Below are 12988 nucleotides of genomic sequence, written 5' to 3' on the forward strand. Positions count from 1 at the left end.
TGCAGACTTCTTCCTGTCAGAATCCTTTGTTCTTGCAGCTGGCCATGTGGATCTGGTCACAATGTTCCCATAAACGTCCAACAAGACAAATGTTATTCTCTGCCCTGTAACTTTTTATCTCTATGTAAATGGAAAAGTGCTACACCTTGAAAGGTCAGAGCCTTGACAATGGGCTATCCTGTATATTTCAGGCTTTAGGCAACATTCTTTCATAAAAGGTGCAGAGCCAGCATGACTAAGCACGGGGAAGCAGAGCACAAAGGTTAGAGCTAAAGGAATAGATTCAATATGGAGTCAGGTTTGTTTTTCTCTGTTACATAGTGATGATATGATTGTAGTATACTTAATATAATGGCACGATTACTAATAACATTTACCTAGATTTCCCAGTTGTTAATCTTTTCCCATAATTACTTCAGCTTCTTTTCTCTGAAGTATTTTAAAGAAAGTTGTAAATTTCATGACATTTCACTCTTGAATACGGATTATGCGTCTTAAAAAAAAAGATACTTACCTACATTACCACAATACCGTTATCAACTAACAGAATTAACAGTGTGTTAATATCAGCGATGTGGAGCCATATTCATCCACATTTCCCCATGTCGTCTCCAGAATGTCTGGCACAGCTCAATTGTTAGAGGATCCAGTCAAGGGCATGAACAGCACTTACTGATTATCTCTTTGAAGACTCTTAATATAAGGATTATTTCCTATCTCCTTTCTCCCCCAAAACCTTTCTGGTCCCCTACCACACAGTGACACTGACTAGTTGAAAGAGCCAGCCAATTACCCTGTAGAATAGTCTACCTTCTGAATTTGTCTGAAAGAATGAGCCGGGAATTCTGCAGCAAGTTAGGGTATAGGAGGGCTCAATTTGGTAAACCTCATGGTGATTTAAGAGGTGCTAATGTGGTGTGATAGAAAGTGAACTTTCCTAGCTGCCCAGCTGCACTGAGGACTTTGGGCGGGGCGGGGGCAGGGAAGGGGGCGTCAGGAGGCTGTAAGAAAGACTAACAAATGATAGATGCTTTCACCAGCTTTTCTACTCCTATCTTCGGCTCCCGTTTTGGTCTGTGGCTTCACTCCGTCAGGGCCATATCTTTTAGTGTTCTGGCTTAACTGTCTTAAAATGAAATATATGGCTTGATGAGAAACATATAGAACTGTTAAAAGCATGGGTTTCATATCAGGCTTAGCCACTTACCAGCTGTGACCTGAGCCTCAGTTTACTCCTCAAATTAAAGAGAAACCTACCTCTTTGCCCACATAGTCATTTATTTGCTGTTCAGAATAAATGAGGATAATGAGATAAAGTGCCTCTTATAGGGTTGGCACATACATGTTGGGAGCTCAACAAACGATAATGGCTGTGGTTTTTATTGTTAATAACAATAATATTTGTGTTTTAGGTTGGAACTCAGTTTATCCGTGGTGTGTCTGGAGGAGAAAGAAAAAGGACTAGTATTGCAATGGAGCTTATTACTGATCCATCCATCTTGTTCCTGGATGAGCCCACAACTGGCTTAGATTCAAGCACAGCAAATGCTGTCCTTTTGCTTCTGAAGAGGTAAACGCTAGGGGAACATTATTCTTTCATTCATCCAATATATGGTGACCTACTATGTGCCAGGTATTATTCTTGGTGCAAGGGACTCAGCAGTAAGCACCACAGACAAAAATTTCTTCCTTCTTTGTTGGAGGGAAACAGTCAATTAACAAATGTAAGCGTTGTATGAAAAATGAAACAGGCTAAGAGAGTAGCAAAAGATGGCTATGGTGGGATAGAGGTGCTGTATCACATATGGGATGGTCAGGGAAGACCTCAACGAGGTGACACTTGAGCTGGAGCAAGGGAGCGAGACCTGGATATATGGGAGCAGAGAGTTCTAGTGGAAGGGGACAGCTGTGGCCCTGGGGCAGAGTATGCCTGCTGATGTGTTCGGAACCCAGTGACCTCAGGAGGGGTGGGGACTCTTATTGATTACTTTGCTCAGGCTGCCATAACCTAGTACCGCAGACTGGGTGGTTAGCTTAAAACAGAAGTTTAGTTTTTCAAATTTTTGGAGGCTATATGTCTAAGATCAGGGAGTCGGCAGGATTGTTTCTTCTGAGGCCTCTCTCCTTGGCTTGCAGGTAGCTGTCTTCTCTCTGTGTCCTTACTGTATCTTCCCGTGGTGTGTCTGTGTCCCAATCTCCTCTTCCTATAAGGACACTGGTCCTTATTGGATTGTGGCACCCACATGACCTTATTTAACCAAAATTACCTCTTTAAAGACCCTATCTCCAAATAGTTATATTCTGAAGTGCTGGGGGTTAGGACTTCAACATGAATTTTGGGGACACACAGTTCAGTCCATAACAGTTAGAACGGGACATGAGATGGAATTGAGTGGGTGGCAGATTATATAGACTGTAGGCTGCTATAAGAGCTGTGGCTTTTAATGTCTCTAGGGGACATGGGAAGCTTTCAGAGAGTTTTAGAACGGAGGACTGGTAACTGTCTGGAGAAAAGGCTGTATAATTGGGCAAGGGTGAGTGGCAGCAGTCCAGTCAGGAGGCTGTTTGTATTAGCTCGTTTGAGATATGCTGACTTTGACTAGGATGGTAGTGTTAAGGTTGGGAGAAGTCGGGGGTTTCTCTCTGTTTTGAAAACAGAATCAACAGGATTAGCTTAGAATTGGATATAGGGTGTGATTATCGAGAGAATGACTTCTAAGATTTGGGGCCTTGAAAAATGGAAGAATGGAGTAAAGAATAACAATTCCTTTTTTTAAAAATTAAAAAAAATTTTTTAATTTAAAAAATTTAATTTTTTAAATTAAAATTTTATTTCAAATTTTTGGCTGCTTTGGGTCTTCGTTGTTGCTTGAAGGCTTTCTGTAGTTGTGGCGAGCGGGGGCTACCCTTCGTTGCGGTGAACAGGCTTCTCATTGTGGAGAAGTGAGCTCTAGGTGTGAGGGCTTAAGTCATTATGGCGTGTAGGCTCAGTAGTTGTGGCTCGTGGACTCTAGAGCACAGGCTCAGTAGTTGTGGTGCACGGGCTTAGTTGCTCTGTGGCGTATGGGATTGTCCCAGACCAGGGCTCAAACCCGTGTCCCCTGCATTGGCAGGTGGATTCTTAACCACAGCGCCACCAGGGAAGTCCCAAGAATGTCTTTTACAAAGAAAGAAGATGGTAGGAGAATCACGGTTATAAGAGAAATTTCAAAAGTCTTGGACACCTTTTTTTAAAATTAATTTTTTAAAAGTTTCAGTGTTACGAAACAGTTACAACAGTAGCACAAAGAAATCCCATCTCCCCTTACCTAGATTCCCCAACTGTTGTTACCTTTTAACTGCATTTACTCTCCCTCCATCCCCTCACCACCACCACCGCCCCCCCGCAACCATAGACCTTTTTCTGAAATCATGTACCATCACCCCTAGATACTCTGGCCTGCAACTCCAAAAAACAAGGACACTGCTCCTACATTACTGCCTTGCACACCTTCCAGCCACGGAGTCAGCTCTGATGCCATTGCCACCATCCAGTCCATGGACTCCAGTCAGACTTCACCAGCTGCCCCAGAAGTGTCTCTTTTTCATTTCTGGCTCAGGATTCTCTCCAGAAACCTTCCTTTTTAAAAATCTTTTCTAATCCTGAACAGTTCTTTACTCTTTGCCTCTTATGTCCTCACACATATGCGAGAGTATATTTCATAGGGTCCATCCCTGGATGGTGTTTCCTCGTGACCAGACTCAGGCTATGAATTCTTGGCAGAGATACAACAGACATGATGCTGTTTTCTTTCTTTTTTTCCTCCCTTTTCTTCTAAGCCATGTGACTGAGAGGGTCTTGGTGCTCCGGCCTGGTGTCAGGCCTGAGCCTCTGAGGTGGGAGAGCTGAGTTCAGGACATTCGACCACCAGAGACCTCCCGGTTCCATGTAATATCAATCGGCGAGAGCTCTCCCAGAGAGCTCTCAATGCTAAGACCCAGCTCCACCCAACAGCCAGCAAGCTACACTGCTGGACACCCTATGCCAAACAACTAGCAAGACAGGAACACAACCCCATCCATTAGCAGAGAGGCTGCCTAAAATCATACTAAGTTCACATATACCCCAAAACACACCATTGGACACAGCCCTGCCCACCAGAAAGACAAGTTCCAGCCCCACCCACCAGAGCACAGGCACCAGTCCCCTCCACTGGGAAGCCTACACAACCCAGTCCCCTCCACCAGGAAGCCTACACAACCCACTGACCCAAACGTAGCCACTGGGGGCAGACACCAAAAACAACGGGAACTAACCTGCAGCCTGTGAAAAGGAGACCCCAAACACATTAAGTTAAGCAAAATGAGAAGACAGAAAAATATGCAGCAGATGAAGGAACAAGGTAAAAACCCACCAGACCAAACAAATGAAGAGGAAATAGGCAGTCTACGTGAAAAAGAATTCAGAGTAATGATAGTAAAGATGATCCAAAATCTTGGAAATAGAATGGAGAAAATGCAAGAAACGTTTAACAAGGACGTAGAAGAACTAAAGAGCAAACAAACAATGAAGAACAACACAATAAATGAAATTAAAAATTCTCTAGAAGGAATCAGTAGCAGAATAACTGAGGCAGAAGAACGGATAAGTGACCTGGAAGATAAAATAGTGGAAATAACTACTGTAGGGCAGAATAAAGAAAAAAGAATGAAAAGAATTGAGGACAGTCTCATGAGACCTCTGGGACAACATTAAATGCACCAACATTTGAATTATCGGGGCCCCAGAAGAAGAAGAGAAAACGAAAGGGACTGAGAAAATATTTGAAGAGATTATAGTTGAAAACTTCCCTAATACGGGAAAGGAAATAGTCAGTTAAGTCCAGGAAGCGCAGAGAGTCCCATACAGGATAAATCCAAGGACAAACATGCCAAGACACATATTAATCAAACGATCCAAAATTAAATACAAGAAAAAATATTGAAAGCAGCAAGGGAAAAGCAACAAATAACATACAAGGGAATCCCCATAAGGTTAACAGCTGATCTTTCAGCAGAAACTCTGCAAGCCAGAAGGGTGTGGCAGGACATATTTAAAGTGATGAAAGGGAAAAACCTACAACCAAGATTACTTTACCCAGCAAAGATCTCATTCAGATTCGACAGAGAAATTAAAACCTTTACAGGCAAGCAAAGGTTAAGGGAATTCAGCACCACCAAACCAGCTTTACAACAAATGCTAAAGGAACTTCTCTAGGCAGGAAACACAAGGGAAGGAAAAGACCTACAAAAACAACCCCAAAAAAATTAAGAAAACGGTAATAGGAACATACATGTCAATAATTACCTTAAATGTAAATGGATTAAATGCTCCAACCAAAAGACATAGACTGGCTGAATGGATATAAAAACAAGACCCGTACATAGGCTGTCTACAAGAGACCCACTTCAGACCTAGGGACACATACAGACTGAAAGTGAAGAGATGGAAAAAGATATTCCATGCAAATGGAAATCAAAAGAAAGCTGGAGTAGCAATTCTCATATCAGACAAAATAGACTTTAAAATAAAGACTGTTACAAGAGACAAAGAAGGGCACTGCATAATGATCAAGGGATCAATCCAAGATGAAGATACGACAATTGTAAATATTTATGCACCCAACGTAGGAACACCTCAATACATAAGGCATATGCTAACCGCCATAAACGGGGAAATCGACAGTAACACAATCCTAGTAGGGGACTTTAACACCCCACTTTCACCAATGGACAGATCATCCAAAATGAAAAGAAATAAAGAAACACAAGCTTTAAATGACACATTAAACAAGATGGACTTAATTGATATTTGTAGGACATTCCACCCAAAAACAGCAGAATACACTTCTCAAGTGCTCATGGAACATTCTCCAGGATAGATCATATCTTGGGTCACAAATCAAGCCTTGGTAAATTTAAGAAAATTGAAATCGTATCAGTATCTTTTCTGACCACAACGCTATGAGACTAGATATCAATTAGAGGAAAAAAATTGTAAAAAATACAAACACATGGAGGCTAGACAGTACACTACTAAATAACCAAGAGATCACTGAAGAAATCAAAGAGGAAATCAAAAAGAACCTAGAAACAAATGACAATGAAAACACGACAACCCAAAACCTATGAGATGCAACAAAAGCAGTTCTAAGACGGAAGTTTATAGCAATACAATCCCACCTCAAGAAACAAGAAACATCTCAAGTGAACAACCTAACCTTACATCTAAAGCAATTAGAGAAAGAGCAAACAAACCCCAAAGTTAGTAGAAGGAAAGAAATTGTAAAGATCAGATCAGAAATAAGTGAAAAAGAAATGAAGGGAACAATAGCAAAGATCAGTAAAACTAAAAGCTGGTTCTTTGAGAAGATAAACAACATTGATAAACCATTAGCCAGACTCATCAAGAAAAAAAGGGAGAAGACTCAAATCAATAGAATTAGAAATGAAAAAGGAGAAATAACAACTGACCCTGCAGAAATACAAGTCATGAGGGACTAATACAAGCAACTATATGCCAATGAAATGGACAACCTGGAAGAAATGGACAAATTCTTAGAAAAGCACAACCTTCCAAGATGGAACCAGCAAGAAACAGAAAATATAAACAGACCAATCACAAGCACTGACATTGAAACTGTGATTAAAAATCTTCCAAGAAACAAAAGCCCAGGGCCAGATGGCTTCACAGGCGAATTCTATCAAACATTTAGAGAAGAGCTAACACCTATTCTTCTCAAACTCTTCCAAAATATAGCAGAGGGAGGAACACTCCCAAACTCATTCTATGAGGCCACCATCACCCTGATAGCAAAACCAGACAAAGATGTCACAAAAAAAAGAAAACTACAGACCAGTATCACTGATGAACATAGATGCAGAAATCCTCAACAAAATACTAGCAAACAGAATCCAACAGCACATTAAAAGGGTCATATACCACGATCGAGTGGGGTTTATCGCAGGAATGCTAGGATACTTCAGTATACACAAGTCAATCAATGTGATACTCCATATTAACAAACTGAAGGAGAAAAACCATATGATAATAGATGCAGAAAAAGCTTTCGATAAAATTCAACAACCACTTATGATAAAAACTCTCCAGAAAGTAGGCATAGGGGGAACTTAGTGCAACATAATAAAGGCCATATGTGACAAACCCACAGCCAACATCGTTCTCAGTGGTGAAAAACTGAAACCATTTCCTCTAAAATCAGGAACAAGTGAAGGATGCCCATTCTCACCACTGTTATTCAACAGAGTTATGGAAGTTTTAGCCACAGCAATCAGAGAAGAAAAAGAAATAAAAGGAATACAAGTCAGAAAAGAAGAAATAAAACTGTTACTGTTTGCAGATGACCTGATACTATACATAGAGAATCCTAAAGATGCTACCAGAAAACTACTAGAGCTAATCAATGAATTTGGTAAAGTAGGAGGGTACAAAAATTTGGATAGTAGGATACACAGAAATCTCTTGCATTCCTATACACTAATGATGAAAAGTCTGAAAGAGAAATTAAGGAAACACTTCCATGTACCATTGCAACAAAAAGAATAAAATACTGAGGAATAAACTTACCTAAGGAGACAAAAGACCTGTATTCAGGGAACCAAAAGACACTGATGAAAGAAATTAAAGATGATACAAACAGATGGAGAGGTATACCATGTTCTTTGATTGGAAGAATCAACACTGTGAAAATGACTCTACTACCCAAAGCAATCTACAGATTCAGTGTAATCCCTATGAAACTACCAATGGCATTTTTCACAGAACCAGAACAAAAAATTTCACAATTTGTTTGGAAACACAAAAGACCCCGAATAGCCAAAACTGTCTTGGGAAAGAAAAATGGAGCTGGAGGAATCAGGCTCCCTGAGTTCAGACTGTACTGCAAAGCTACAGTAATCAAGACAGTATGGTACTGGCACAAAACCAGAAATATAGATCAGTGGAACAGGAGAGAATGCCCAGAGATAAACCCACGCACATATGGTTACCTTATCTTTGATAAAGGAGGCAAGAATATACAATGGAGAAAAGACAGCCTCTTCAATAAGTGGTGCTGGGAAAACTGGACAGCTACATGTAAAAGAATGAAATTAGAACACTCCCTAACACCTTACACAAAAATCAACTCAAAATGGATTAAAGACCTAAGTGTAAGGCCAGACGCTATAAAATTCTTAGAGGAAAGCATAGGCAGAACACTCTATGACATAAATCACAGCAAGATCCTTTTGGAACCACCTCCTAGAGAAATGGAAATAAAAGCAAAAATAAACAAATGGGACCTAATGAAACTTAAAAGCTTTTCACAGCAAAGGAAACATAAGCAAGATCAAAAGACCACCCTCAGAATGGGAAAAAATATTTGCCAATGAAGAAACTGACAAAGGATTAATCTCCAAAATTTACAAGCAGCTTATGCAGCTAGACTAACACAACATTGTATAGCAATTATACTCTAATAGAGATGTAAATGAATGAATAAATAAATCAATAAAAGAAATGATGCTGTGTTCTCAGTGCATAACATCGGGGATGCATGATTTTGACTTCTCCCATCATGGGTGATGTTAACCTTTATCAGCTGGTCTTGTTGGTATCTGCTGGGTCTGTCTGCTGTGAAATAACTATTTTTCCATTTGTAATTGATTAGTATTTTTTCAGCGGAGATAATCAGATATTAGGCCAATATCCTGTTCCTCATCAAATCTCCACCCACCTATACTCACAACTCCTGCCTGTCAGCTACTAGTGTGAGGGTTGCCAAGTGGTGATTTCCTTTTTACATCATTCGTTCTACATATGTTAGTTGGCATCCTCCTGTAAAAGTGTTTTCTTCTTTTTCTGTTCATTTATGTTTACTCATTTTCTTCTTTTGTTCAATGGGTTATAATCTGTTATTCTTATTTGTTTTTATGGCCAAATTCACCCTGACTTTGGCCAGTGGAAGCCTCTTCAGTCTGGCCTTTGTGCCCTTCTGACGTGTCCCTATCATTCTCCAAGCAGTTCTTTACTTCATGGTCAGCAAGATGTTCCAGGCTCATCTTGAACTTTTCCTGTGTCAGATGTTCCTCCAAGGAGCCCTGGTTCCTTCTGGCGTAGTTACGATTTAGAAACCAAGATCTGATTACTTCATGTGCTCACTGCTACAGGAGTGTCAGTGCTTCTAGACCCACTTAGCAGACAGACCTAGGAAATACACGTGTATGTGTATCTGTATATATATAACATAGAAATACATATCTGTATTTTGTTTGGAAATATGTATTTACTATAAATATGTTGTGTGTGTATATAGTTTGAATAGAAATGATACATATAAACATATTTGTACCTGTTGCTCTATTAGTATGTACATGTTAAAAAACCCCGTGAGTTTATAATATTTCCAATTCTGATCTAACACTTGAGTGTTCTTTTTAGTCTTTGCCCTTTCCATGTTTTTAAGTGACTTTTCAGACAATGAGAAACTTGGCTCCCATTATCTCAATATGTTTACTTTCTTGCTCAGTCAGCTAATTTTTTTTAAAAATAAATTTATTTATTTATTTTTGGCTGCATTGCATCTTCGTTGCTGTGCAGGGGCTTTCTCTAGTTGCGGCGAGCAGGGGCTACTCTTCGTTGCGGTGCGCTGGCTTCTCATCGCGGTGGCCCCTCTTTAGCGGAGCACGGGCTCTAGGTGTGTGGGCTTCAGTAGTTGTGGCTCGCGGGCTCTGGAGCGCAGGCTCAGTAGTTGTGGCGCACAGGCTTAGTTGCTCCACGGCATGTGGGATCTTCCCGGACCAGGGCTTGAACCCGTGTACCCTGCATTGGCAGGCGGATTCTTAACAACTGCAACACCAGGGAAGTCCGTCGGTCAACTTACTTAGTTGTTCAATTGAATCAGTCTCCCCATCAGTCTGGCCATTCTTCCCTCTGCTCACCACCTCTGGGACAGTAACCCTCCCCGCCCCCATTTTTTAAAGGCTGCCAGACACACCACCTTCATATGGCTTCCCCTCCTTCTCTTTTCCTTGCTTCCTCTGATGGCCATGCCCTCATAAGCAAGTCTCTATGCTAAAATAAGAAGAAATGGGAAGATGGGAAAATGTTTAAGTTTGAAATGTCGATTGCACATGTAAGTGAAGATGCCACTTACATGTTACTTACACGTAAGTAACAGGTCTGGGATTCAGGATCAGAGCATACATCCCTGATATCTTTATTATCTGTAAGCATGTTAACAGTGTTCCTTGGAGGATGATGACTTGACATAGAATACTGGACTAGGTTATGTTTCATTATGCTTTGGACTAGTTAGCACACAAACATCTTTCCTCACACTGGAGAGCACTAACCTAGTTGTCTCACGTTCCACCGTGTACACTAATCACTTAGGGTCTTTGTTAAAAATGCAGATTCTGGGGCTTCCCTGGTGGCGCAGTGGTTGAGAGTCCGCCTGCCGATGCAGGGGACACGGGTTCATGCCCCGGTCCGGGAAGATCCCACATGCCGCCGAGTGGCTGGGCCCGTGAGCCATGGCCGCTGAGACTTTGCTTCCGGAGCCTGTGCTCCGCAACGGGAGAGGCCACAGCAGTGAGAGGTCCGCGTACTGCAAAAAAAAAAATGAAGATTCTGAGTCTAGAGCTCTGAGGTGGAGGCCAAGATTCTCCACTTCTAATAGGAGATACTGATACTGATGCCTCAGTGGTCCTCAGACCACATGTGGAGTACAGAGTCCTCACACCAGTCCGCCTCCCTGCTGCCAGTCCTTTACTAGATCCTTACTGTCTACTGACTAACGTTCCACCTCTGAGTGACGAGATTTATCATGGGCCTGCTTTTTGATGCAGTCTTTTTTTCAGTCCCCGCCTCCACACATACACCTCAGCTCTGCCACGACATTGAACTACTTGTAGTTTCTGGAGTAGACCTTGTTATCGCATGCTTTGTTTGCCATCTTTCTCATCCTAACTGCCCTTTCTCTTCTTGGCTTACTCCTGTCGGCCCCTTTGATACACTACTTACATCATCTTCAGACTGGGTCAGTCTCCTGTTTGGCTTACAGGGCACCCTCAGCTAATTCTATTCCACCTTGTATTGAAATGATTGGTCTGTTGGCCTGTCTTCTTTGAGGCAGAACAAACTTTCTTGGCTAGCATATAGTAAGTGCTTAGAAAATGCTTGAATTGATGTGATTCTTCTCATAAAGTGTTTTCAATAATACCAGATTTTGAATAGTGATTTTGGCCTTTGTTTCTTCTACCCATAAGTAGTAACTCCTGTATAAAGATAGGAGTTACTGTCCTTTGGCCATGGTATTAGACCAGGGATCAGATCCCAGCCCTGCTCCTTCTGACTGTGGCACTTGAGCCATTGCTTAATTCTCTAAGCCTTATCTGTTATAGAACAGTAATAATTATTATTGGTACTGCCACAACAATATTGTGTACATTTAGATGAGGTCATCTATAAAGTATTTAGCAAAGATCTAGTCAGTACTCAGTAATGTTAATTGTATTATTAGGGCAGAAGAATGAAAACCAGTTCCTAAAGAGCCAGAAGACTTAAATGATCAATGAGGATGGGGCATATGACCATTGTTTTAATATTTAGTTCATAATAAGTTTTAAAACTTGAGTGTACTTACAGATTACCTGGGTGCTAGTTAAAAATAGGGTTCCATAGACCCAATAGGTCTGAGTAGACTGTCCAGGGATCTGTATTTTTAATTAATATTCTGATTCTAGACTACCCATGGAACACCCTTTAGAAACCATAGTGTTTCATGAAAGCACTGAATTTAGGTTCTCTACCTATCAGACAGGTAATATGAGATGAGAATTTAGTAAGAGAAAATCAAGTTGGAAGAGGGACAAATGATCTAAAGGCAGGAATAATAAAATATGTTGCCAAAAAATGCACGTTTCAGATGTTTAATGACTCGTTATCTCCTCACTTTTAATTCAGGATGTCTAAACAAGGACGGACAATCATCTTCTCCATTCATCAGCCTCGTTATTCCATCTTCAAGTTGTTCGATAGCCTTACCTTGTTGGCCTCAGGAAGATTAATGTTCCACGGGCCTGCTCAGGAGGCCTTGGGTTACTTTGCATCCACTGGTATGGTTGACTTCTTTATGAAGTAAGATCCTTCATTAATAGTATCCTAAAGGAGAACAAAGGGGTCGCCTGGAGCGCTGTTTCATCTTTGAGTAGACACACCATGGTTTCCACTACTCCGAAACATCTTCAGTTAGTTTAATGCTGGTTCTTCACTCTGCAGTGCCAGCTTGTTATTTAGGTGTCTTTTTCTGTCCTGTTTGAGTGTGTGTGTGAGTGTGAGTGTGTGTGTATTTCTGCTGGGTCTGCATCTGTTCTCCTTCTCGGTTCTGGTGACCTTTCCCTAACAGTTCAATAAATAGATTGGTCTCACAGCCAGTTATCTGTCAGTTGAATATTCTTGGAAAGGCCTAATGTCCCTACATTATTTGTCTTCTTGACCATGATACAGATTAGGCTTTATCATATTTTTCCCTTACGTGGGATGTTGATCTACCTTGATTGGGAGTTCGTGGAGATGCTACTTAATTTTCTAGTAACGTTAGATTGCGGATTTAGCGTGTGTGTGAATTGCCTGTCGCTATAATGGCTAGTCGTAAGTCTGACTTCGATGGGCCAACATTCTGATGGCTCTGGACTGCCTGGTTCTGTTTAAATGGAAATATGTCATTTTTTTGTGACTTATGCAATCTGCTTCATCTTAGAGATCCTTGGATACGATTATAGATGATGCTCCATGAACTCAAATATAGTTTTAAATATTTGCTAACCACATTTTAAAATGTTTTGGTTTAATCTCTATCATTTAAAACTAAGAAGCCTTGCATGGGTCTAGGGAGTTTAGGGGGGCTGAACCTAAGGGTCAGACTACAGGCCAAGCCGAGTCCAGATAACCGTGCTGCTTGCTGCA

The 12988-nt window shown here is 41.0% G+C and overlaps 1 protein-coding gene across 5 annotated transcripts in view; it reads left to right on the forward strand.

The window, feature by feature from the left end:
• The window catches only part of ABCG2 (ATP binding cassette subfamily G member 2 (JR blood group)), a 146431-nt gene that overhangs the window by 112934 nt on the left and 20509 nt on the right, over positions 1–12988 (forward strand). For all 5 annotated transcript variants that reach the window (XM_024736089.1, XM_024736088.1, XM_024736091.1 and 2 more), the window contains 2 exons: positions 1413–1570; positions 11987–12138. In XM_024736089.1, the coding sequence (XP_024591857.1) occupies positions 1413–1570; positions 11987–12138 (310 nt within the window). The remainder of the gene's footprint in view (positions 1–1412; positions 1571–11986; positions 12139–12988) is intronic.

The sequence above is a fragment of the Neophocaena asiaeorientalis genome, unplaced genomic scaffold (genome assembly GCF_003031525.2).
Source record: "Neophocaena asiaeorientalis asiaeorientalis breed wild unplaced genomic scaffold, Neophocaena_asiaeorientalis_V1.1 scaffold7, whole genome shotgun sequence".
Lineage (NCBI taxonomy): Eukaryota > Metazoa > Chordata > Mammalia > Artiodactyla > Phocoenidae > Neophocaena > Neophocaena asiaeorientalis.